The sequence below is a fragment of the Sciurus carolinensis genome, chromosome 10, assembly GCF_902686445.1.
Source record: "Sciurus carolinensis chromosome 10, mSciCar1.2, whole genome shotgun sequence".
Classification (NCBI taxonomy): Eukaryota; Metazoa; Chordata; class Mammalia; order Rodentia; family Sciuridae; genus Sciurus; species Sciurus carolinensis.
In genome coordinates this window covers 61,272,739-61,300,620 of record NC_062222.1, presented here as the reverse complement: position 1 = coordinate 61,300,620, position 27,882 = coordinate 61,272,739, and the positions used below count along the sequence as shown (strand labels likewise).

General features: G+C 35.4%; 1 protein-coding gene across 1 annotated transcript in view; it reads left to right on the top strand.

Annotated features, from left to right (window-relative positions):
• The first annotated feature begins 276 nt into the window (after positions 1–276).
• Pdlim5 (PDZ and LIM domain 5) overlaps positions 277–27,882 on the top strand; it is a 209,906-nt gene continuing 182,300 nt past the window's right edge. Inside the window, 2 exon segments of the mRNA XM_047565652.1 lie at positions 277–399; positions 4,034–4,171. Of these exon segments, the coding sequence (XP_047421608.1) occupies positions 4,076–4,171 (96 nt within the window). The 5' untranslated portion in view covers positions 277–399; positions 4,034–4,075.

Below are 27,882 nucleotides of genomic sequence, written 5' to 3'. Positions count from 1 at the left end.
CTATTTTTAGCCAGAGTAACTGCTGGCCATTTCGTTTCTGGAGATAGAAATGTACCCGACTACAAAACAGACACGCGGAAGGCTAAACCTTTGCCAGGTACTACGTGGAATCCCCCTAGTTACTCCCACCCAAACTCCAGAGAAATTCTTCTGTTGCAGCTTCAGCCGGCCCCAGCAAGCCCGTGCGCACTGCTCTGCCACAGCCCTCTCCGCCCGCTGCACCAAGACTCAGGCGCGCCTCGGGGGCGTGGTCCGGCGCGGAGGGGCGGGGCCGGACCAGGGGCGGGGTCGGGGAGGGCAAGGGCGGAAGTTCCCCGCAGGCCTTGGGTTGGAAGCGCGCACCCCGAGTCACTTGTCAGCGCTCTTCTGAGGCGGAGGCATCGCCGTGCCGGTCCCGGGGTGAGTGGCCTGGGTGGTGCGTGAGCGTATCCGATTCCTCACAAGGAGGAAGGAAAAAGCTGCTGCCGCGCGCCACACGCAAGGAGGGAAGCCTGTTTGAGAGGAGGAAGGGGCGCGCTTCGCACGCGGGTGGCTCCTCAGGTGCTTTCTGGGCGCGGAGCGGCAGAGGTGGGAGAGCCTCAGGGAGAGAGGAGGGCGGGTGAAAGGGCAGTGGGTTAGGAGGCGTAAAGCTGGAGGGCGAGCCCTGGAAGTCCTCGCAGCTTGGCTAGCCGGGGCAAGAGCACCGGAGACAGGGGCGCGGGAGCGGGCGCCCGGGGGCTCCAGGGTCGGACTCCCTGCGTCGCTGGGCACCGCCTTGACATCCACCGGCTTCACTCACGTCCTGAGCGGACCTCTCAGGAGTGTCGGGAGGCAGCGAGACCAAACGGGAAAGGGTCTTTTATTTTTTGTTTGTTTGCTCTCAGGCTACTGAGAAGCATTTATTTCCCCCTTACGTATTCACAATAGCCTAACCTGTTTGGGGGAAACTTCCGTGCGTCCAGAAATAAAACTGGCTTAAAAAACAAATTTGTCATGAACACCACATTTATTAATACTTGGCATATTTTGTGGGGGCTTTTGTAAGACTGTGCCTTCGGTGCGTTTGACAATAAGTGGAAAAAGGAAGGGCGTATAGAACCGGTAAGAACTTGGAAAGAAAATTCGTGGCTGCGCAGGGCTGGGCAGGTTTAGGGTGTGATCGCCAGATCCTATCCCAAGTCCGCCTTCCTGACCGAGAGGACGTCTGAACCCGCCTGCCACGGAAACAGCCTGCTTGGGAGCCTTATTTGGCAAACAGGGCTAGGCGTGAACCTCAGCTGGAAAACTGTCCTGTGGACTGCTTTCATCCTGTGCCCGTAGCGTTAGTTCTTCAGCTCTACCTCTATTATCAATAGTGGAAAAAAAGAACCTCAACATGTTTCTCTTTAATTTCAGGTTCCTCTTTTCACTCAGTAGTCAATCACGAGTTCTCCTCTGTCCCCCAACCCCAATTCACCAAAGAAGTTGGGACACAAAGTGTGGAAGTACCAAACTTCTCTCCTTAGTACCAAGCAAAGACATTGTTTAGAAAGAAAATCCAAAACTATACAGAAATTCCAACATTTTCTACGTGCTTGAAAGCAGAATAGGCTATTTCCTGTCTGCTTGGCATTCTAGGAAGGGTTTGGGCACTAATAACCGCATGGAGGAGACAGGGAAAAGGCCAATAAAAATATTGCCAATGCTTAGGGATCAGAATATTTTAAGCAAATGAATTCCAAGTGAAGCTAGCAGGAGAATTTAGAAAGGAAATGACACTGGTTTTGTTGTATGGCTATGACCTTGCCAGTGCTAGAAATTTTAGTAACAAATGGGAGAAGTCAGGAAGGCAGTCCCCAAGTAAGAGAGAAAGTACTTATACATGGGTTGATATATGCATGAAATACATTGTCTTGTAGAGAAGACTCAGACTGAGGAAGTTGAGCCTAACTTTCACATTTTCCTCTGTCACAAGTTAAAGATTAAAAAAAGGAGGACAGAGTGCCTGTAAAATAACAGTTGGATTTATGTATATCTGATTTGTATTGTGTGCCAACATCAAGATTTTATCACTATTTTAGGAGAATCTCTGAGTGGGAAAGGAATTAAATTATGCGTAATTTCTTATTAACTCCTACCTATTCCTTTTTCACCTATGTGTAAAAGCTTGACTTCTGCTGTGGCCTTTTGAGTCTTTTTTAGTGGTCTGCGCATATACTTCAGTACTGAAACAGCATGTTTTTGCCTGGTGGTTTAGTGCACTACCATGCCAGTGGAAATTCTCATTTATTTTCTAGGTAGATGCAGGGCACATTATCTCTGAATTAATTTTTCTTTAGGAATCAGGCCTATTTTAAAGTATTGCCTCATTTCCCTTTTGGAGAAGAAGAAATCTGTTTACATATACAGTGGTTTAAATATCTACATCTGACTATACTATGAATTTGGTGTGATGGGATAGAAATTTTGAAAGGATTAAAAAATGGAAGAATTATTTTAAGAAAGATCATAGAAGGTGATGATTTGACTTAACAGCTCAGAGTTTCTAAAGAAGTGTGTATCTTAGTTTAAAAATGTCTAAATTAAAAAAAATTATACCTCTGTTATATTTTTTAAAAAGGGACTTTTAAAAATTTTTTATTAGTTGTTGGTGAATCTTTAATTTATTTATTTGTATGCAGTGCTGAGAATTGAACCCAGTGCCTTACATATACTAGGCAAGTGCTCTACCACTGAGCCACAATCCCAGCCCTAAGAGTGGGACTTATGCTTCTTTGTATTACATTAAAAATAATCTTCATTCCCCCTGGTGTCTACCACTACTGTAACAACCAATAGGAAACTCCAAATCAGACTTTTTGAACACATTAAAGTATTGCCATAAAGTCATTATGAACACACTTAAAGCAAATCAGAAGGCACTGTTCTCTAAAACTCAGATCCAATATCATGCATTAGAGTTAACCTTGTACTTCTATGTTTAATCAGAATCTTACTGGGTAGTAAATGCTTACTTTCTGCTTTGCCTGAGGAGGTATGTGTATTAAAAAAAAAGGTTCTGACTAAAATATCAGCTGTCCTATCATTGCCTATCTGAAGGAAAAGTAAATATTACTTTAAGTATGGAAAGTATCATGCCTCTATAAGAGGAAATATAAGTTGTAGTTCATAATTGGAGAGAATAGTTTTGTGCTGTGAAAAGACAACTTCTTATTTTAAATTATTCTCTATTTAAAATACATGATTTGCAGTCTCCTGGTTGAAGTTCTTTCATATGTTAGGATAACTTAGATTTTTAGGTCAGTGAAATTGAAGGACTCTTGCCAAACACAGGCAAAAGAATGTACAAGGTGGAGGGAATGGGTAAAATTAATTCTGAAGTAAAATCTTGTTCTGGGCTGGAGGTGTAGCTTAGTGGTAGTGTGCTTGCTTACCATGCCTAAGGCCCTGGATTGGATGTGCACGCATGTGCAGCACACACAAGTGCACACACACACACACACACACACAACAGAACTCTTGTTTTTATATACATTAATAAAGTGTTGTAAAATACATTGAATTAAAGTTTGTGTACAAGAAGTCAGAAAACTGGATTGTAGCAAGTTATAAAACTGATCAAGTGTCTAGAAATATATTCTGGTATGGAATTTTTAGACTATAGAAATCAACATGAATGTAAATGTACATTAACTAACTAATAGATTGCTTTTTTTTTTTTTGGTACTGGGATTGAACCCAGGGGCACTTAACCACTGAGCCACATCCCCACCCCTTTTTAATATTTTATTTAGAGTCATAGTCTTGCTAAATTTTTAAGGCTCTGAACTCATGATCCCTCTGCTTTGGCCTCCTGAACCACTGGGATTATAGGCATGCACCATGATGCCTGGGAAGAATCTTTTTTTTAAAGACTGAAATTAATAAAGAACTTAATAGATTTATCCTATATATTTCTTCACCTCCTCTCAACAATATTGAACATAATTTAGTTGACTTTTTATTAAAATACATTTAGATATGTAATAGCACTTTGAATAAATACTTTTGTTAACCATCTAATTTTCTTTCACAGTTTCTTTCATTTTCTGGCCTTGGACTTTGAGTCATTAGAACCATGAGCAACTACAGTGTGTCCTTGGTTGGCCCAGCTCCTTGGGGTTTCCGGCTGCAAGGTGGCAAGGATTTCAACATGCCCCTGACAATCTCTAGTGTAAGCAAACTTTACAGATTTTATTACAGTTGTTCATTCAGTGCTTAGTCCTGGAAACCTCAGGGCTGAGTTGTTGAATTCTCCATTGACCTATACTGTACTTATTATAATTGTTTGTGGGATTTGTTCTCTGAAGATTTAGTTATCTAATAAAGGCTGCTGGTGGGAAGGAGACTTAGCAAGGATAATTGATTTGGATTTAGCTTATTTTCAGCTTTCCCCATATTAGCAAAATAAAATGGAAAAACATTTTACTATGGAGCAGACTCTAAATTTTTGAACTGCATTAATTTGGGGAATTCCCTGGGCCTTAGTTTCCTCCTGTGTAACTTTATAAAGTTACCCTATGGCATTTAGTGGTCCTTTCCCATCTCCAAAAATTTTTAATAAAAACTATTGATCAAGATTGAATAAAATGACTATTTTTGATATTATTTTCTTAGCTCATTTTCTGGTGGAAGTGATAATCGGCAATAAAATGGCCCCAAACTACTTACCTTTGAAAAGAAAAGACTTGAATCTCCAACTAGTCAGCCTATGGATAATTGAGATTTGACTTTTGACCTCATTATAAATTTAGTTGAATATATGCTGTGCTTTTATTTTAAGAATACATTTTCATGATGATTATGATACCGATGAAGGGAATAATTACAGCTTCCATTTATTGAGGCTTGACTGTGTAAGGCACTGTTTCACTCATCATCAGTAATTATTATTATTAAGGAAACTTGTAAAACTTTCTTGAGGCTATTTTTTGTGTATTCAGATAAAATGAATTTCATTTTTTAAATTTATTTTTAACTGATACATATAAATATTAAAATGTCCATATTAATAGGGTACTGTGTAATGTTTTGATACATGTATATATTATATAATATTTAAATTAGGTGAAACATATTTATCTCCTCAAACATCATTTCTTGATGAAAACTTTCAAAATCCTCTCTTCTGATACATGTGAATTTCTGCTTTTCTTTTACTCAAATAGTAGCTATGCACAGTTTCATATGTTACATTTTTCTTAATAATTTACCATGGAGAACTTTCCTTATTAATATGTAAGGAGGCTCTTTTGGAAGTAAGATTTACTTAATCATAATGCTTGAATGAAGGGCATTCATATTTCCAATATTGATATTAGAGTAGACAGTGCTGTAGTGAATACCATGTAATATGTACATATATATGTATTTATAGATCATTTTGATAAGTTATGTCAGTTTGCACCCTTGTACCATGCATGAAAATACTGTTCAGTGTTCCTTCTGTTCCAGCTCTAATTTTCCCAAGAAACTTTGAGGTTCTTGTAAAGTTCTATAAATATATCATGTTTGTAACACCTGTATATCCCTGTTAAAATACTGCAAATCCCCTTTTGTGATAAAATTTCCATTGTTTATTGGCTGTGGCTGTTCAGATAGTTATCTTTAATTTGTCATTACTTTCTTTCTTGAATCTACCTGGATTTTATAAGAAAATATAAATCCAGTCTGCAGTTTTTTCATTTTTTTTTTAACTGCAGTGCTAGGGGTGGAAGCCAGGGCCTCACACAGTGGGCAAGTGCCCTCTACCACTGAGCTAAGTCCCCAGCTACAACCTGCAAGTTTTAAGACTTGTGGATGAGTGAAATTTTCAATTTAAAGTATCCATGTGAAAATGTGAGTTGTGATTTATTCCTGTCTGAGTGAGGCATTGTTTTTCTTCTATTGAAGATCTGTTATGAGGACAGAATATTGTCTGGTTTTGTTTTGTTAACATTATTTTGTATTACTAGTTTTCCATTTTAGTTTATTGAAGTGTTATTGTTATTGTCAGTTTAAAATACTTTACTTTTTCCTGGAAAAAAAATGTCCAGAAACAAATTGACACTTGAATGAAACAAGATTCATCATTACTTTGTTGTTTGGTAATAGGTATATAAATGGTATATGTAAATTATGTGGTAACCATGCCTTTAAAAGTTTTTGTGCTTCAGTTCCCTGGCAGACACTTTGAGTTGTTCGCTCCATGTTGTGATGCTGATACAACGGAACATTGTGTACATACACATACGTGCCCTCCCCTGGCACAGAGAAATGCCTTCCTTGGGTAGACAGAGTGCTAATTAAAGGATTTTGAACATACTGATTAAAAGAGACTATGGTAACAAAGCTGCTGAGTTATTTCTGTTCTCTTACAAAAGTCTTTGCCATCCACTGTGACCTTTTTGGGCCTTGTGCAGTGGGGCATGCAATTCATTCTGGATTGGAGAGGATCGGAAAGGGAGGGGGAGGAGAGAAGGGAATGTTGGCTCAACCCTGCTGCTGGGCTGTTGGCCTTTCATTATAGTTATTTTTAACCCCTTGTGTGGTTTAGTTTAAACATGCCTAGTAACATGCCTAGTAACATTGCCTGATGAAGATTTGTGCCTAGTAACTAATTTATATTGTGGTAAGATTATTAATGTTATAAATTTTTTACTTACTCTCATCATAATTAGTGTTCTGATTATACTTATTCAGCTTTATTATGTAAAAGTACTGGGATGTTTTTCAGTGATCATCGGGTCTCTAATTAATGGTATCAAGAAGCAGTTAAAACTGAAAGCATGCCTTAAAACATGTAATTTAATGATTCTCTTATTTTAATGATGCATATGAAATTCTTAGGGTTTGGCACACTGTATTCTCTCAATTGTTACCTTTCATAATAATATAAAATTAAAAGGAAAATTATTTAGCAACTTATAACTTTAAATCCCCCATAGTTATATATTTTTAAATTTACAGTCCACTGAGATTAAGAAAGGAAAACATAAAAAGTCAGAGTTTGTGCTTAGTTAGGAATATGTATCCTTTATTTTTAGGGTTCAAAAGTATGTAATTTTTTCTTTGTTTAGATAATATTATGTTGAACTCTGCAGGGCCATTTACATTCTTTTTAACATTGGAGTATCAAGTTGTGTTTTGAGATAAATAAGCCACTGGCAGTGACTTAAACTGTCTGTTTTCTTGAGATTTTGTTGTACCAGCATGTGAATTTGTTGAATATGACTTGTTTCATGAAGAATACAAACTATTAAATTTGAACACTTTAGTCAAATTTGTTTATCCATCTGTTTTGTATGAATTTTGTATGCTATTTTGTGGTTAGATTTTCAAGATTAGATTGGCAGTTCCTGCTAACTTTTTAAAAAGATCCTCAGATTGCTATAACTGTATGATCACATGTCATTGTCTTCAGTTTTCCATCCTTAAAATGGAGTGCTGGCTACAGGAGTTTGCAGGCTGTCTTTTTATGACCCTGTATTTATGGGAATTGCCCTGAAGCCATGGAATGTGGGGATGGGTTTCATTGTAGCAGTGTGGGTTTGTTGGTCTTTGCCAGTATATTTTATAAGAAGAAATAGGAGATTTGTTGCACAATTCAAGCCTATATTTGGTAAGTTGATGTTCCTCATGATGGAGGAACAAGAATAATAATATATTTTTGAGTAACATCTTTCATGTTCAACATCCTAAAGTTGAATACTCCGATGTTTTCTTTTCTTTCTTTCTTTCTTTCTTTTCTTTTTTTTTGCGGTGCTAGGGATTGAACTGGGCCCTTGTACTTGCAAGGCAAGCACTCTACCAGCTGAGCTATATCCCCAGCCCCCGTTTTATTTTCTGATGTCTAACTTTAGAACTTTTTTCTTCACCATCAGTATTTGAATTTCCTGAAGATGGTCTCCCAATTCTCCCTAAATTCATTTTAGACATTTCTTTGTCAGATAAGAATGAAGTCACACTTTCTAATACTCAAATAATAATGACTTTAATTCCAAGGAGTTAAGGGATAAGCTTAGACAAAATTTTTGTTGGATTTGAAAAACAAAAGGAATTTACCATTTCTTGATGTATTGAGCCTAGAACAGAGAAAGACAGATTGGTGAAACATTTTGCTGTGATTATTTTATTCAATAGTTATAGGAATACTTCCTAGAAGTCATTCAAGAAGATACAAAGGCCTGAGGAATGCAAAGTTTGGATAGTAAAGAAATAAGCACAATATAGTACTAGAGAGTGTCCTAAGACCTATCACAATACAATATATAATGAAATGACAAAGATACTGATAAGTGTTTTTCAGTTTTAGTGGTTATAACTCTTGTAGTTGTAGGGATTGACTTCCTTCGGCAGAAATTAATTGAACTGATCCTCTAAGGATGGAACTTGAACACCTCAAGTCAGCATTTCCCCTTTAGTTTTTAGTGCATAGTGAATATGAGAACTTTTCTTGCCATTGCCTGATTCCTAGTGAAGCTGTGAATGTAGTTGAGTGATTCCCCAGACTTGCCAGCTGCAGAGTTTCCCTCCTGAAGGAGGATAGAAAGACTTTGAGTCTTTCCAAGCTGAAATGGGAGAACTATCCTACCTTGAATAAATGGGCCCATTGTTAATTTAAACTGTTGAGTATTTTCTTTTACATTCCCTCCCAACTACCCTGTCACTATGCCAAGTTAGAAAGTTAATTTAGTTTATGTAACAACATAATGTATATTTCACATGTATATTCACTCTCTGCTTTTAAAATATTAATTGCCTTTTATGTGGGGCTCAGATACCTGTTTTTTCCCTTACGGAAGTTTTGTATCTTTTGTAGTCACAAATGTCAAAAATCTCTAGATAATTCTGAATATATTTTCCTGATCTATTATTAGTCTGTAATCAGTATATTTTATTCCAAATCAGAGGTTTTAGGGAAGAAGTGACTTGCTTGTTTGACTTTATACAAATTAGGCATTCGGGGAAGTTAATTTTTGAGAGGACTTTTACTAGGCAGGACTTTTTTATCTGATGGAGGAAACAATATTGTGGAGTTTGGGTAAAATAATAATGGCACTTTAGACCTAAATAAAGAAGGTTTTCATATAACCTGTTTACCTATGCATAAGTATAGTTTCACCTGTTTAAATTGAGACTATTGATTGAAGTCTGTGGACTGATTTTCAGTTATTTTTGAGAGCTTTTGAGGCAAAGAGCTTGTCTTTATGATGGTGGTTATTCAGGGTGCACGTGAATATACACTTACCTGGTTTTTATTGTCCACAACCTCCTGTTTACAGTAGTTCTTACACAGATTCCCATATCTTCAGGACCAGTCATGTTCTTTTCCTCCAATCACAACTTCATGGAGGAGAAATCTGATATGACTTAGTTAATCTAGAAGCAAATATTGCTTTGTCCCAAAAGAGATTTTTTTTGTGTGTGTTTTAAGGGATTGTTATGTTTCAGTTTAGGCAGGTGGGACTCTAGGCCTTCATTTCAGTTACTGAGTTGCAAAAATAATGACTACGTATATAAAAATTGAAAAAATGAGACACTGTCAATGTTTATGCATTTGTAAATAAATGACATAATGGAGATGAAAGAGTTGAGTTACTAAAGAGCAGTGACTGTGGTATCCACTGATTCTTTAGGTATTCTAGGTGCTGAACAACTGCTTAACCCTATGGCGAGGGCGGTTTGGTTATGTAGTATTTAAACTGAATTTCTCCAATCTTACATTCTCTTGCTTACATCTTCCCTCACTTTTCTTTCCTGTTGAAAAATGTGTAGTCAACTACCTTATTATTAAATCTTAGATTTCTTTCATAGCTGATGTTTTGTCACTCATTTTGTGTGATAATTACTGGAGCAAAGTTCATCAGCTTTGTTGACATTTAGTAGTCTGGAAGGGCAAAGCATACTTGTAGCCAATGTCCCTGATAGGCTTAAATGAAAGAGAGTCACATGAACTTTTAAAGTTAACAGGAGAGATGAAAATGTTAGATGTCAGGAGAAAAGCAAGAGGCAATTTTTGAAAGGTTACAATGAAAACAGTCAAATTTGGTACTTAAAAACCTTGCTTAATTCTTCATCCCATTCTGCTTACAAGGTTAATTTATGTGTTTCTTTAGGTAAGACTTTTATATAGTTCAAAACTCAGGAGATATAGTAGGGCATAGAGAGAAGAGCTTCTTGTTGCTCTGTCATCCATTTCTTTCAGTTTTAGCAGTTTCTTGTGTGTACTTCCAGAGATAATCTATGTAAATATATTAATAGGTATATATCCTCATTCCATTCTCAATACAAATACTAATATCCTTTAAAAATATTTATTTTTTTGGCATTTTTCTTTTTTTCTCTTAACCCAAAGCAGTAAATATATCTTCATTATTTTTTAACAGATATATTGTGTTGGATTTGTCATAATTTGCCTAATCAATTCCTACTGATGAACAACTAGGTTCTTTCTAGACTTTTGTCTTCATGGATACTGCAGTATAATACTTGTGCATATGTGCACACAAGTCTGTGAATAAATTCCTTGAAATGGAATCGCTGAGTCAGTGTTGGGTACCTTTGTAGTTTTGATTGATATTGTCAAATATCTCTATAGAAATACTCCTTTCCACAATAGCACAACCTGTGCTGGCATGAGTTTCAGCAGACTTTGATCTTCTCTAATCAGATGGGCCAATTTCCACCCATCTTCCTTTTACGGTGTTTAATTACAAGTATTATACCAAGGAGCCTTCGCGTTTCAAAGTGGTTCATTGTTTTCCATTTTTCAAAAGAATTATGAAATAAAAACATACCCTTCTTTAAATGATGCCACTAATTTCCTAGGGGTGCTAATTTTTCTAATCCCTTCATCTAGAGTTTTATTAATGGCTATCTTTTTCATTTGTTTCCTATTCTAAACAGATTTTCTCTTTGAGTTAGCATATTACTCCCAATGATATGACAAAGATTTTTTTTGTGTGTAGGAATAGTTTTTGGCATATAACTGTCATAGACTGTTTGAAAAATTAAGCAAAACACATTTAATAGATTCGGCCTTGTTTCCTTTGGAGTTTATCCAGTAGCCTAATAAACTATATCATTTTTAATCCCATTCTTCCCCAACTCCCTTTATATGATATGACTAGGAGTCTGACCATTATGGGGTGTTCGAGACAGTTGTGGGACACAGTAAATTCACTCTTATGAGACCATGTTTTTATTATCACCATTTATTAGCTAGTAGAGCTCGACTGAAGTCACCTAGGTTTATAGAGTGTTCCATAGCCCAGTGAGTCAGGCAGTGTGTACTAATGTGCAGCACAATATTACTTCATTTTAGCCAAGTCTAAGCAGCAGAGTGTATGTGCTGGTAACCATGGTGACAAAAAGAGTAAAGATACAAGGGATGTTTGTATTTTATGTGGTAATGATGGGGGAAGAAGGAATTTCCCTTTTGTAAGTTTTTAAAAGTGATGAGAGGAGTTTGGAACTAGATGGAATTTGTACCATTTCTCTGAATTGTTAAGTGTTTTACCCCCAAGGTACAAAGTTTGATTTAATAAGAGCCACCATGCTTCTTGATAATTATCCTAGGTAAATTTTGTTTTTATCAAAAGAGGAAGTAGTTATTTTAATGACATTAACAGTTGAAAACCATTCACCATTGACTGGATACAGGATGTTAAGTGTTGTGGTTGATTTCCATTGGGGATATGTGCTAGTCAGCTTTCTGTCACTGTAATATATACCTGAGACGTTACTTTTGGAGAAATGGTTTATTTTGGCTTGTAGTTTCCAGAGGTTTCAACCCATGATCAGACAGAAGTGTTGGTTTTAGGCCTGTAGTTGGGGGCTGGTACATCATGGTGAGAGCACACAGAATTGCAGAACCATTTTCCTCATGACCTGGGTGCAATAGAGAGGAGAAAAGGCAGAGTCAGGGTCCTGATACCCCTTCAAGGGCATACCCCTAGAGACTAAAGATATCCCACTAGGCCCAATCTCTTAATGTTTCTTCCTCCTTCAGTAGTGCCAAGCTGGGGAAAAAGTTTTTAACACATGGGCCTTTGGGGGACATAAAAGATCCAAACTATAGCAGGATCCAATTAAAAACCCACTATTTTTTAAATACATGTTTTAGTTATTGATGGACCTTTATTTTATTTATTTATATGTAGTGCTGAGAATTGAACCCACTGCCTCACACATGCTAGGCAAGTGCTCTACCACTGAGCCACAACCCCAAAGCCCACTATTTTTAAAACTATTTCTGAGATATTAATTTCTAGATGTGATACAATTTAAAAAAAAAAATTAGCAGGTGGAGATTACAGATATGTTCCACAAGTATTTTCTTCTTGGAAAAAGCTAGTGAAGCTAAATATCCTTAGAGATATTCTGGAGAATGAAGTCTCTAAAAATGCCAGCAGTGTTACATAGTAATTTTCATGATTTGGGCCATTAACTTGAAGTATCTCTATACTACTGTCTTTCAGATATCCTACAAACTGTTCTTTTGATCTTTTTATGCTAGGCATTTCTATTTTGTTTACATATAACTCTATCCATTTTAGAAGATTATAGTTATTTAATGCCCAATTTCTCAGAGTGATACTTTGATATTTTATCAGGTATGTTTCCAAAATCATGAATGGACTTATTTCCTCTTAGAGTGGTTCCTTACTCAGACTGGCATCTTGCCCAGGCAAGAATTTTAGAATCTTATGTTTAATACATTACTGCCCTATTTAAAAACTATGAGGATTTCTCATTATCTGTTAAGTTGTTGCTTAACTCCTCTGCCTGGTATCCAGACTGCATACAAATGGACCCATTTAATGCAAACAACTTTATGATCCATATGCTACCTTAGAATACTCAAATCCTTGGTCTCGTTTGCATACTAGTTTTGTTTCTTCTTGTCATCCCTAAAGCCCTACCTATTTTTCAAGATACATTCATATGCCAGGTGCGTTTTCAAATGTTTGACCATTCCAGCTCACTTTAGTCTTCTTTCTTTATGATAGTAATAATAATAATAACTAATATAATAGTAGAAATAATAGTAGTAATAGTAAAAAATCTGATAGCATTTATTGAACCCTTGTTGTCTAGGTTCTGTTCCAGATGTTTTATATAAGCCTGATTATTTAATCCTTATAACAGCCCCATGGGGAAGTATGGTTCTGGATCTGTGATTTATAGATGAAGAAACTGAGGTGCAGAGGGTTAAATAATAACTGGTTAACCTCAGGATTTGAAACCCTTCAAACTGTGTGTTTTGAATGGTTTTAACCATTGTACTCTATTTCCTTGAATAGATGGCAGCCTTTACTTGGGACAGCCAAAGGTAAATGTGTGTGTGTGTGTGTGTGTGTGTGTGTGTCCCACACATTGTTTCTTAAAGAATAGATGCTATAGAATCAAAGACTTCAATGTTTTGGGAATAACTGAGATCCAGAAGAAAAATTTATGACTGGTTTCTAGACTAATTATCCAAATTGTAAATGAGATGTTTAATATCTTGATTCTAGGACTTTTCCCTCGACTTTGAATTTAGAATCTTCAGGGATTCAGAATTATATATTTAAATATGGTTTCTAATTATTTCTTGTATACCTGTTAGGTTCCATTTTGTATATGACGTTTGGGAATCATAATTAGCTTTTCTTTTTAGTTTTTATTATGGAGCTGGTGATACTTAAATCATTTCAGCAAAAGGTTAGAGCTAAATTACTTGGAATCTGAACTGCCATTGACTATTGTGACAGATCTTGTTTTCTCTAATCAGTGGTCTCAATTTTCCAGAGTTTAGCTGCCATGGATCAAGTCTTTTTGGAAGTAAATGGCATTATTAATAATACAAAACATTAGACTTTAGTTATGTTTATGATATCCTAAACACCCTGTGACAAAAGATATGGAAGACTTTGGAATTGGCATGCTACTTAAAATATTTGACTACTTTAAAATGTGACATTGAATGCTAAATTTACCAAAGAATTCTGGAAGAATCCTTGGCATACCAGGTTTTGTTATATACCTCATGATTAAACTAAAGTGGGTACATTAACTATAAAAAATAGTCTAAGCCCAGAGAGATCAATTCAAAGTTTTAGTCTATTAGGTTTTGAAGTAGTATACTTAAGCACATCTAAATAAGATATATACTTTGTTAAATCATGAGCCTTTCTCACCAGTTAGAAAACCTACTCTGGGTCTTTATTTTATTCAGATTACATTAGAATTCCAGCACAATTTCAATAATTACTGACTAATAATCATAATAATAGACAAATGGGAAGCTAGGTTTTAATTATAATCATTCCTCTTAGATTTGTTCATATATATGATGATAGAATTAACTGATGAAATATTTTGGTTTTCCTTGGTTTTAATCTTGGTCAGGGTTTTTCTAGGAAATGCCCCAGAGGTTACATTATATAATTGCTACCTGTCCTCCAAGATATAGTCAGAATTTGTTTTCTGTGTATTTGGCCCGGCGGTTCTTCTTCTCTTCTTTAGTGTCATGCACAGCAAACATGCAAGTTTGCACATTACAATCCTTCAAAAAACTGAACAAGTTCTATTTCCCTTTGCTTCTTGTGGTGATCTATAGGCAGCCATTTCTTCAAATACTTGTCTTATGATGATTTCCTCATTGCATCCTTAGCATTTATTTGCCTTTAAATATAGTTCAATTTTTAAATATCTCTGCATGTTAGGTCCCAGAACTGAACCCAACACATAAGACCAATGCAGAAATATTGTTATATAAGTTATATAAATTATATATAACATGTTATATATACATGTTATATTTACATGTATATATATATACATGTATATAAGAAAACTGCAGCTGTATAGTGAGGAGTTTAGAAGCTGCTCTGAGCAGTATCCTTGACAGAACTTTCACTGTTTTTTTAATACTATTCGAAAATTTTATGGTATATTTGTCTTTTGTTAAAAAAGAGAGAGAAAACTAAACCTAACCTATCCTTTGTGTGTGCTCAGACACCGACTTGTTCAGACATACATGGAGCCTAAGAGTGGTGGGTGTGTTTGTGTGTGCATTTTCACAAAGGATCAAGGAGACTCAGGGTAAGAAATTAAAGAAAAAGATACTGAGGTATATTCAAGTATTGTTGCATATTATATTTTAGGAGAGGTGGGAAAATTGGTACAGCGGATTATGTCCCCTTGGTATGACTTTCTGATACTGTCCTTCTCTTAAATGGCTCATGTCAGAGCTCTGAGGAGAAGGTATTAACATATACTGGCTGATCTTTTGTTATGTATTAGGTCATGTATATAGCAAATAGTATTTCTTTCCTTATTTTTTGCTTTGTTTCCTCTTTCTATTGAACCTAGGGCCTGCACATGCTGGGAAAATGCTCTATCACTGACTGAGCTACATCCCTAGCTAGAGGGTGGTTTTTTATTTGCTGACATAAGAGCACATGGGACACAACATAGAAATGTGAAGGAACTTGGAAGTAGATGTACAGTTGGTCTTCCATAGCTGTGGGTTCTGCATTTGTGGATTTAACCATTTGAAAAAATTGCATTTGTACTGAACATGTACAGACTTTTTTCCTATGTCATTATACCCCAAACAATATGTCAACTATTTACATTGCATTTATTAGATACTAGAAGTGCTCTAGAAATGACTTAAAATATAGAGGAGGATAGGTGTAGACCAGCCACTAGGCTACTATATTATATGAAGGACTTTGAGCCTTTGCTAATTTTGTTGTCTATGAAGAGTCCTAGAACCAATCCCCCATGGATACCCAGGGACGATGGTATTTGTAATCAGATCTAGAAAAGGAAATGACATTCTTGTTGATCCTATAGCCTGTATCAAGGTAGCAGGGAACATGTAGACAAACATAGAATTCATCAAGAAGACACAAAAGTAACAGTGCTATACAGAATTCCTTTATCTTTGCCTAGGGATGGAGCCATTTATTCAATCAATATCTTTATTGCGTGTTGACCATGTGACTGGTGCTGTTCTAGGCACTGAAAATACAGAGAAAAGCAAAAGAAGGTTATGAACCTTATATTCTTGTAAGGGGGGGGACTGATAATTCTCAAGTGAATAGGTAAAGCAGTATAATTAAAAGGTGATTTGCTGGAGTGTAATTGGGGGAAGGGAATGGGTGTCTGGGTGTACAAGTTTTACTTCAGATTGGGCAGTCCAGACAGGCCATTCTGACTAAGGAGGCAGCATTAGCTGAAGAATAAGAACCAATGATGGGAAAGGACAGGGGAACCACATTGCAGTCAAAGAGAACAGCAAGTGCAAAGGCCTTTACATAGAAGAAGCTTAACATGCTCAAGAACTAGAAAGGAGACTAGAGTGGTGGGAATGTAGTGAGAAAGCGGGAAAGTGAAGTGAGAGGGGGAAAGGGAGGCATGTCCAGTGCCACAGTGAGAGAGATGGAGGTTCCTGGTAATGAACAGGATAACCTTGGGGTGAGAGTAGGACAACTCCAGAGGATTTGAGATGGATTCTGATTCCTCTGGATTGGAGCTAAACCAGAGATAGTAGGTTGCTATTACTTTGATCTTACATGTCTATAGGCTGGTGTGTTTTAGATTTATTATTATTATTATTATTATTATTATTATTATTATTATTATTTGTATGGGGGATTGAACCCAGGGTTTTGCGCTTGCTAGGCAAGCACTGTAACATAGAGCTACATCTCAGCCTAGGCCAGTGTGTTTTATAAATTGCTTTTAATAAAAATTCCATGGAAAAAATATAAAATTTTTTTTTAGCAAAGGAGTAATAGTATAGCTTTCCAAAATAACTATTATTTATGTTATTTATAGGTATAACACATCCATGATAATTTTTTCATTGTTATTTGCACACTGATTACATGTTTTTTTTTTTGTTTTTTGCGGTGCTGGGGATTGAACCCAGGGCCTTGTGCTTGCAAGGCAAGCACTCTACCAGCTGAGCTATCTCCCCAGCCCTGATTACATGTTTTCTATTTTGTATTCTTTTAAATTTTTATTTTAAGAAGCCGCTTGTTTCCCAGATGGCTTCTGTTTTCATTTCCTTGTGATGTTATGACCTTTTCTACTTTAATAAAGAAATGTTGCATACACATTCAAGAGTTGTTTACAGATTACGCTGGTAGCACATTTGTTAGAGTCTGTTTCAGAGACAAAGTGTGTGTTAGGATGCTTATCCTAGGTCAGATCTGTTGAGCTGAAAAATATTTTAAAATCTGTCTGTTTTTAAAAAGAATGTTTGACTTTACTGGTTAATACACCTAATGCCAAGAGTTTTTGTGTTTATTTCTAGTGGAGGGTGGTAATAAGATTTAGTAGATTTTTCTTTTCTGAACTTTCCGGGAGATCATTTTATTGGGGTTAATATCTAATAGAAGAAGGCTGATTGATAGTTGATAATGTCAGTAAATTCAGATTGTTATTTCTTAAACACATTGTAATGGACAAAAGTATCATCAATATCATATAGCTAATATAGTTCCAGAGTAGTAAATTATTATGTCTATGTTAAGGAGTACTAAATGATGTAACATCATCTATTATATTTAAAATCAGCTTTTTATAAATTCAGGAAAATGATAAGTTTGTATATTTACAAAACAGTTCTTTACAAACCTACTTATCTGTATTACATTAAGTATAAAATAAGACAGTATATATGAAAACATTACTTTTGTTACAGATATCTTAATGATTTCGTCTGAATCTTTAAAGTAATATAATAGTAACTAATTTCTTGCCTTAAACAAAAAACTTCAGGTACCTGTGATTTTATTTTATATATTTTATTTTTTTTTGGTACTGGGAATTGAACTAGGGGCACTCTACCACTGTGTTACATCCCCAGTCTTTTTCAATTTTTAATTTTGAGACAGGCTGTTGCTAAGTTGCCCCAGCTGGCCTTGAACCTGTGATCCTCTTATCTCTGCCTCCCTAGTTACTGGGAGTGAGCACCAGCATGCCTGTCCCCTGTGATTTTATAATGACTTGTGGAGGTTTGGCCACGTCCAGCATGGATGAGGGAAGGGATAACTGTTGGAGGACGTCACTAGCTATACATCGATTACTAATAAACTTATCTCATCAATAAACAGAAGAGCCAATATCATTTCAAATGGAAAGGAGGTGTGGCGAATCGGGCCATACCAGCTCTGGCCTCCAACAAGATGGAGGACCCCACCTTCACCTTTCTTTATAGTCACATAAGTAAAGGGGCTCAGGCTGGGAGGGGCTTCTTTGAGGAACAGGATGGGGTAGAGTTAGGGAAGCCATTTGCTTAGGAAATTAGCACATCCTGAGAAGGTGAGTCACTCTGAACAGGGCCTCTTACTCCCCGGCCTATAACAGTCTCCCATGACTGTCAGTCAGTTCCTGGGAGTCGGACCTCAGTATCCCATGGCTCAGCCAAACCTGATTCTGCTAGACATGGATGTCTCCCCACAATGACTAATGGTCAAAGGTCTATAAATATTTTATTATAAAGCTAACATATGAGTATTACAATTTTTACTGATTTTTTTCATGATCTTTAAGGATTTTAATTTTTTCCCAACATTACACTTCAGGATTATATTTTTCTTGTACTGTATTCTATATGCTGTTGAGTGTAGTTATTTAGGTGCCAGCTCTGGAGCAGAATATGTGTGTGTGTGACACCTGACTCTGTGCAGCTATAAATTATTTAGCTGTACCCCAGATTCTTTACCTATCACATAGGGATACAAATAGTATTTATATTATTAGATTTTTGAGAGAAATAAATAAATTAACATATGTAAAGTTCTTAGGACAGTACCTGACATGAGGTAAGTACTCAATTAAGGAAAGTTGCATCATATAATATTTACTAGTTATTTTGATATTTTTAAATCCTTCACTTTTTAAATTATAACATCTTTAAAATTCAATTCTGGTTTTCTCTTTTTTAAGGATATATTAGAAGTGCCCTTCTCAAAACACATACACACGCGTACACACATGTATGCACACGCGCACAGGTGTGCGTGCCTCCCCTGCAGTTTCAAGTGAACTACTTCGTGTAGTATTGTTTTTATAGTACATGCATAATAAATATTTGTTGAATGAGTGGTCCATTTCCTTCTTCCAGCTGTCATGGTCTTGGCAGAAACAAAGAGCTTTGAAAGAAGAGTTGGTACCATTACTACCTCAGATTAGACATTCTTTCCACAGTGATTGCTATTCACTATAGTTTTGGTTTTTTATTCTTTTAAAGTAGCATGATACACTGTATTGCTGGTGAGAGGCAGTTGCTCCGGGAATTGGTTTTCTCCTCTAGAGAAGGATAAATTTGATAAGAGAATATATATATGTGAACTGTAGACTGAACAAGCTAAGCAACATGTCTGCTATTTGTACTGTTGCTTTCCAGGAGTGTTTGCAGTATCAGTAGCCTTTATATATAAGTCTTCATGCTCCTCAGCCCCACTAAACTGGACAGGGGATGTATGCCTGACCCAAAGTAGCCATTTATAGACAGATCCGTATTTGATTCCACCAGTTTAAAAACTCTATGAATTTTGTGAAGTATGAAGTTTAATAAGTCTGAACTTCAGTTATACATGTGAATATAAATCCTTTTTGCTCATTGATTTATTTACTCATTCTACAAATATTTATTGAACATTTGTGATATGCTAGATATTGTCCTGAACTGGAGATACAGCATGAATAAAAGTCTGTGCCCTCTCAGTTCATATTTTTCAAGTGTTTGGAACATTACCTTGTAAAGAGTCTGTGCAATATAAATGTAAGTTATTTTTATTGTTATGGATGGTATGCTTACTAATGTTTTAAGTTAAAAGTATAGTTCAGATGATTTTAGGTGTTTAGTCCAAGCCTCCACACATTCTTTCCCTACTTGTCCATCTCTTCAAAAGTTTGTGCATGTTATTGTTTTGTGTCTGTTGGATGGCAATGGGGTGAGAAGGGGAGGATGGTAGAAAGGAGGTTTTGGATTTCAGAGACCTATGTAAGATTACTATTAGTAGTTATCCAAGCTTTTCTGGCCATTATTGCCTTTGGCACGTTTTGGGTGGCCTTTGACTATAGCTGCTCTGAGTAGAGCCAGCTCTGCTCCATCCTGGAATCCAGGGAATAGTTTTAAAGGTTTTCAACACATGGCCAGTAAAAGGTAATTTAAGTTAATGTAAATTAGTGAATTTTGGCATGAAATCTAGTTTAGAGATATAACTCTGTAACCTTACTGGATATTTTTGATTTGTGTGTTTAAGTATTTTTAAAGCATTAAAAGTGGCCTATAACCTTTCATTTTTTGGAAATGGCCTCTCTGTCTTTTCCTTGATTTTTTAAAAAATTGAAATTTGGAGGAAAAGAACTAGGCTGTGGCTTTAGATTTTCATTTTAAAGTGGTTTCAAAGCATAGTCAGAAATTGGTGAAATATAATTAAACTTTTTAAAAATTAAAAAAAATTAACTTGAGATTATATATTTATAAAATTTTATATTAATACAGTCTTTCAGGAATGTTAGGGTTTGGATAAGTTTCCCCAAATATCCATATGTTAAGGACTTGTTCCTGACCCCATTTCACTATTTGGAGATATTGGAACCTTTAAGAGGGGAGCCTAATTGGAGGTCTTTAGGTCATTGAGAGTGCCCCTAAAGAGAATAATGGGACCTCTACCTCTTCCTTTCTTGGCTCCCTGGCCATAGGCAAGTGGTTTTGCTGTGGTACACATTTACCCCATGGTATGCTGCCATTCCACAGGCCCAAAAACAATGGGCCAATTGACTATGGGCTAAAACCTCTAAAAACACTATAAATTGATTATTTCAAGTATTCATTATAGTAACAGAAAGTGAATACAATATTTATAAAATTTTGTTTTAGTATAGTCTTTCATGAAACTCTAAAAATCAATGAAAAGTGATGAATCAAGGAAATCTATTTCTACTTATGACCTCATTTCATTTATAGTATATGTAACAAAATATTTAATTTTGTGATTACTAATTTTTATGTATATTTATATCATTTTTGATAGGAAGTCAGGCACATAAGTTAAGGAAGCTACTGTGATCAGTAGAATGTGGTTTAATGTTTTATTACAAATATACAGGTCATGGTGAAAGTCAGGCTTGATTGAAGTGTTAGGCTTTGAGCAGGAACATTAGACCACTTACTGAAATGTATAGGATTAGTGATTTGTAAAGAGAATATTGTCTTTTATTTTGGAAAACTCAGAAATACTCCTTTCCATTTCACAGAAATACACTTTCATTTAACATTTTCCTTACTCAATTTCTTTCCTCTTTTTGGTTAGTCAAAATGATCTGTTATGGGAATTTTATAAGTAGTTCTTTGTTGAATTGTTTTCAAGACAAACCATGTTGAGAAACTAGCCATCTTTATATATTGTTGTCCTATTAAGATATAATTAATATGCAAATATTGATAAAATATTCTAATATTTTGTGATATTTTTCACATTACAACCTATTTATCTCCTTTCATCCTACTGTCATCATTTTATGGATTTGTTTTTGCTTTGATTCTGAGTTTTTAATCTTAGCTGAAATCTACTGGCAAAAGTTGATGTAAGTCTAATTTTCAAACTCCTGCATTCCCTCCTCCCCCACCCCCGCTGTGCTGGGGATTGAAACCAGGGCCTCATGCATGCTATAGACAAGTGCTCTACCATTGAGCTGTATTTTTAGCCCCTTTCACTACATTTTGATTTATTTTGCTCCTGGAAAAATATCAGTAGATTAAGTGGGAAAAGGAAAAGTTAAGGGTTTAGAGGAGGCTAGGATCGATGCTCACTGAATAGAGGTTCACTAAATCAGCAACTGTCTTTTTATTTAATTCCTTCTTAAAAATGTGTTAAATTCCATTTCTTGTATTTCCCATGATCATTTTTTAAGTAATTGTGGGCTACAGAGGAGGAATGGAGATAGATAGATAGATAGATAGATAGATAATTTACTTATTTATTTTTTATTGTAACATTGTGATTCCTGATCATGAATAATTTATACATCTCTGTTTTCTGTGTTTTCATGTTATTGTCTCTCCCCTTCACCCCACAGTAAGATACAGGAAACATTACTTTGAATTATCCACCTCTTCTCTTGAAACCTATCATTAAGATCTTGCTTTGGGAACTAAGTGAGTTAGGAAAATGGAAAAACTCTAGATGTTATAAACAGGAAATTTGGAGAAAATGGATTGGTGAAATAGGTTTTGATAGAGGAAAAATGCCAAAAACTGTATTGATAGAGCAGTCCAGAGATAAGCAGTAGCAGGGAACCACTGCCATTCTTAGAACCAAGAGAAATAATAAGATGTGATATTACCAGAGTCTGGATGCTGGGACTCCTGGAAGGAGTGAAAATTGCAGGGAGGGCACCAGTCCATAGCTGGGACCATGGAGCCAGAGCCATTGGAGAGCACACCCATACGGAACATGCAGAACGGGAAAGAAATACTGAGGTTATTCTTCTACCCTTCAGGCCTCTGCCCTTGTGTCTAATAAATCCAAAATCAGGAAAGCAAAGGATCCTGGGGAGTGTTACTCCCTGCTACACAGAGAGGACAAAGGCAGGGAATAGATCTGAGAGCAAAGGGGCATATGAGCAGCACAGGGATTATGAAAAATGCTGACTTTTCCTCTGTGGAAAGTGCATTTGTATTTTAAGACACTCCTCTTCCTCCTTAACTCAGGAATAATTATTATATATATGGTTGCAGTTTTCCTGACCCTTTGTATTTAAAAGTAGTATTAAACTTAATTGTGTTTGCTGTATTTATTTCTACTAGTCTCTTTGCATTTTTATTGTTTTTATATTTCTGACTATGCAAATTTTCACTTGTTGATATCTTTTCATTTAAAAAAAAATATTTTTAGGGAGCTGAGGTTGTGGCTCAGTGGTAGAGCGCTTGCCTAGCTTGTGTAGGCACTGGGTTCGATCCTCAGCTCCACGTGTAAATAAATGAATAGAATAAAGGTCTATTAATATCTAAAAAAAGATTTCCTTTGAAATATTCAAATATTCAGTCCTTTTTCTAGGTTTTCAACATTTTTAAATCAGATTCATCCAAAATTAGTTTCGGTGTGTGGTTGATACATTATTTTATTGCTGGTTAAAACAGTCAATATCTTCACTTTGTCTCTTTAAATTGCCTGGTCTATACTGGATTTATTTAAATTTGGCATTGACCTGTTATAGTATTCCAAATAATATTTGAGGTGTCCTTTCTAATTTCAAAGGTATTATACCTTCTGTTTTAAAAATAAAAAGTCTAGGGTATCATGTTGTAATTTGGGTTAACATTAAGATCTTTTGATATTAACTAGCAAATAGCTATGCATTCAATGTTGTGTGTGTCTCTATTAGTTACTTTTTATGTGCCGGTCTTCAAAGACATGTTGGAATTTTCATTTTTTATTTACTTAGTCTTGGGAGAGTATAAAGTGACTATGTTGTGTAGTGAATGTTTAATAATGAGTTTTGGACTTGGTCTTTTAAAATCAGTTGCCATAATCATACTGTTCTGTTAATGTATGGTATGGAGTATTATCTAAATTTAGCAGACCAAGAAGTAAAAGCCAAAGTGTCAAGAGATAGGAGGGATAGATTATTTAAATTATTAACTCCTTATTTTTGGCTTGATGAATTTATTGACTTGTTTGGAACATTTTTGGGAATTCTCAAATTATCTAAATACAGAAAGCATCACATTTTATTAATTTCTAACACATAGTGTTTTATTATGACAATTTCAGTGTAGTGGCAGAATGGTTAACTTAGCATTTTTTAAAACTTGGGTTGTGTGAGGAGCAAATGGAGACGGTATGAATTTTTAAATGCATTATTTATGAGAAAAGCTAGTCCCTTGTATTTAGTTTCATATTAAGAGACCTGTTATCAATTCCTTTGTGTTCACAATTTTAAATTTTGGTATTAAAACAAATTTGAAAACTTTAATGTGGAAACTTTCAACACATATAAAAATAGAATAATATGAAGAACCCACTGTAAATTGCTGATATTTGACAATTTTATTTTTTCTCTACTCATTGATTCCTTCCCTTTGAGATTATTATGAGAGCAAATTCTAGCTGTCAAGTGAACATAATCTCAGTACCATTAGCACACCTGAAAAGTTAACAATATTTTCCTACCATCACAGACAGTATTCTCATTTCCCTGATTTGTCATACATAACTATAAGCCTGTATGTGTTTATACAGTTCTTTTTTTAAACTGTTTGAATCAGGATTCAGATAAGGTTAGTATTCTGGGATTGGCTTATAAATTTCTTAAATGCATGCTAATCTATAAATTCCTGTTCCATAACTCTTTTTTTTTGACGCTGATAAATATTTTTTTAAAAACAATTCTTTTCATCCGTGTATATAGAGGGTAATAATGTCTGTCTCAATCTACTGTCATTTCACCTCCCCCACACCCCCACTCTCCTCTGTACGATCCAAAGTTCCTTCATTCTTCCCCACTCATCCTCCACTATGGATCAGCATCTGCTTATCAGAGAAAACATTTGGCCTTTGATTTCATAGCTCTTTCTTTCTTATAATTTTTATGTTTAAAAAACTGGGTCATATTTTATATAAAATATTTTTGATGGGGTATCTTTATTAGAGAAAAGTAGAGATGATATAACATTAGTGTTTCACAGATTTGTTATTTGTTTCCCGTGTTCATGACTTACCATGTTTCTAAAACCAAAATTTATGCTTTTTAATCATTCACATTTACAGAATCAGGGATTTGATGTTTATCTTAAGTATATAACTATGAAGATAAAACTCTCATCCGTGTACTAAAATAATCTTAAATACCACACATTAGGAAATATTGCTTTAATAGTCTTGCCTCTTCCTTTCACTCACCTCTTTGTGTTGAAATCTGATCAGTTACCCCAGGAGGGACCAATTTGAAACCTTAGATACATTTCCTGCATGTCTTCAGAAAGAAGGTACATTCTGTGCAAAGTATGGCCTTACCAGCACACTGTTGGGAGATGTGTTTCCAATCTAAGATCATGGTCCAGCCAGGTCAGCATTTTTATTTATCAGGTTCAAATTCCATTACATGTGACATGTCATTTTACAACAGGAATAACAGTAGGAACCTGCTTCTGGATTATCATTGAACTCTGAAATTTATTAATGATAAATGGAGTTAAGTGATGACTGAAAACATTTTTCATTCTGTGGATTTAGTTTTTAGGGAAAGTTAAAATTGAAGATAATAAAATTGAAAGAAAGTAATGATTTAAAAAATTCCCCTAAAATATGTGAAGAAGGCATTTCAATGAAATAATTTTTTTTGATATGGGAAATTTGGAGGGAAATTGAATTTCTTAATTTACTTTGTATAGGTTGTTATTTTTAACTATACGTATTGGATTATCCTTTTTTAACCTTGTAAATAACTTTAAAAAGCCATCATGTTATTCTACAAGGAATTAACATCCTCATTTTACAAACTAGGAAGCTGAGGAATGCTGGAAAAATCTTGTGACTTGTCCATGGATGTAAAACAGCCAGTCAGAGGATACACTGGGAATCATGTAGAGATTTGCCATAGTAATAGGGCACTGGATTTGAAGTCCCATGTTGTAAACCTAATGCTGTTTCCTTGCTAAACTTTGTAAGTTTGGACAGTTATTTGAAATCTCTAACCTTTACTTATTCTTGTTGTGTATTGGATTTATTTGCTACAGACCTTTCTTGAAACTTAAATTAGATAATGGATTAATGAAAGCTATAAAAACTTTCTAAAAGTTTACTAAGTAAATTCTTTGAGTCATATTAATGCTGTTTTGTCCATCTTAGTAATCTTTTACTAAATGCTTGAAATAAGAATAAATTACCTTTTAAAAAAGTCTTCATGAAAGTCTGTCATAAAACAATAAGTGGAAGGCATTCCTCTGTGTTTTTGAACACAATGTAGTTTTTATGTAGTTCCTTTTTTTGAGAAATAAGTGTGCATTTTGTTCGTCTGTGAACTTTGATAGACTCCGGGGATACAAAAATCTTTAAGATATATTTCATTTCCTTAAAGAGATCACACTTATGTTGGGGAGTCAAACTTTTAAAAGTTCTAAAGCAGAGCATGGAAATGCTAAAATAAAGGATAAAAGAGGGCCGTGAGATTTGGGTAAAAAGTTGTAATTGTTTGATGTTAGCTGTAAAACAAGGTCTGTATTCCTAATAGTTATCTAGACATGGGGAATCCTCATATAGGGTATCTGGATTATAAATTGTCATGGTGGCTTTGTTGAAACCTTTCGTGATTAGTCATATGACTAGATAAAAGGGAGTTTAGTTACAAGCTAAATGGATATCCCTCCACTCTGTGTGTGTGTGTGTGTGTGTGTGTGTGTGTGTGTGTGTTTGCATATGCTATTAAGAGGGGGAGTATAATGCAGAAGGAAAGGGAAGGAGAAAGAGATGCTAATGTTTTGAGAACAGAGTCAGGGGTCAAAGGCATGCCTAATTGTTACTTGATGGGTACTACTGGGAATAATCTTTATAAAGATGGAAGAAAGTACAGATCTCTACTTTTATCCATTTGACTGTAGCCAAATTCTTTCCAGTTTGTCCTTTCCTGCTATTGTCCAAACTTTCACCATTTCTTCATGTTAGCACTCTAGGATTCTGATGGTAACATATATTCCCTTATTATATTGTTATGCTAGAGCTATGTCATTAAGCAATATGATATTACTGTCCATAAATAAAAGCTTGTTTATATACTACATGGCCTATGTAATTAGGAAATTATGTGGTTGAAGTAAGCGAACCGCAGAGTTCTATGTAGTTTATAAATAAGCCTTATACTTATGGAACATCACTCCCAGTGGCTCTTCTAATTTCTAAAAACATAAAATCCTGTGACATCAGTGTGGAAAAGGACAGTAGACCAAGAATTAGGGCTAAAGAAGGATAAGTGGTCCTAAGACCCTTCTCAGAGACAGGTGTGCAGAACTGGGGGATCTGTATGTTTCTTTGAGATCCCTTAAATTCATCTGTTAGAGCAATCTTGTATGTCTAAATTCTGCCACCAGGAAAACTTGTTATAGTTCTTAGCCTCCAACCACTTCATTCATATTTGTAGGTTATTGCTTATTATTATCTAGCTTAGCACTAGCATTCCTTTCCTGAAAACAGTTCTTCCTTTTTTTTTTTTTTTAATTTGGAAACTTAACCAAATAATAAAATATTATAAGATAAGATTATTTTAACTTTCGATCAGTTGGGCAAGGTTTTATTTGTACCTCCAGATAAAAACAGCTTACCTATTTATGGAGTTAAGGCTCCAGGAGATGAACCTTTGTATGTAGGATATATTGATGTATTGGACCATGAGTAGTAAACTCTGTGTACTGAAATGTTGAAATGGCATATTTATCCTTCAAGTGCATTTCATGTCCTTCTCTCCTTACTAGAAGTACTCTAATTTTGGGGGGTTGGGAGTAACAGTGTGTTAGCTTAGGAGATTTTCCTTTGCAGACTCTGCAATGTGATCTAATTGGTATTCAGTGGGGAGTATTATGGTGATCCCTATTCCCTTTTGGTTTCTTTCTTCCTATCTGGAAATTGTACATGATGCTTGGAATTTCTTGCTACTATATATGACCATAAAAATGTAGGTAAAATCTTAAGTACATGGATGGCTGAGGAGAAAGAACGGAGGAACCTGGGACTTGTAATGCCATTGTGGTGATGCCCCAGACTGCCCACCTTTGCATGCCTCTTTCTGTGAAGAAACTCTTTTAAAAAGACGATATAAGAATTTGTTTTGTGCAAATTACTATAACCCTATTTTGTTGCAAAAGAAAGATTTTTTTAATTTTATCTCATACCCAAA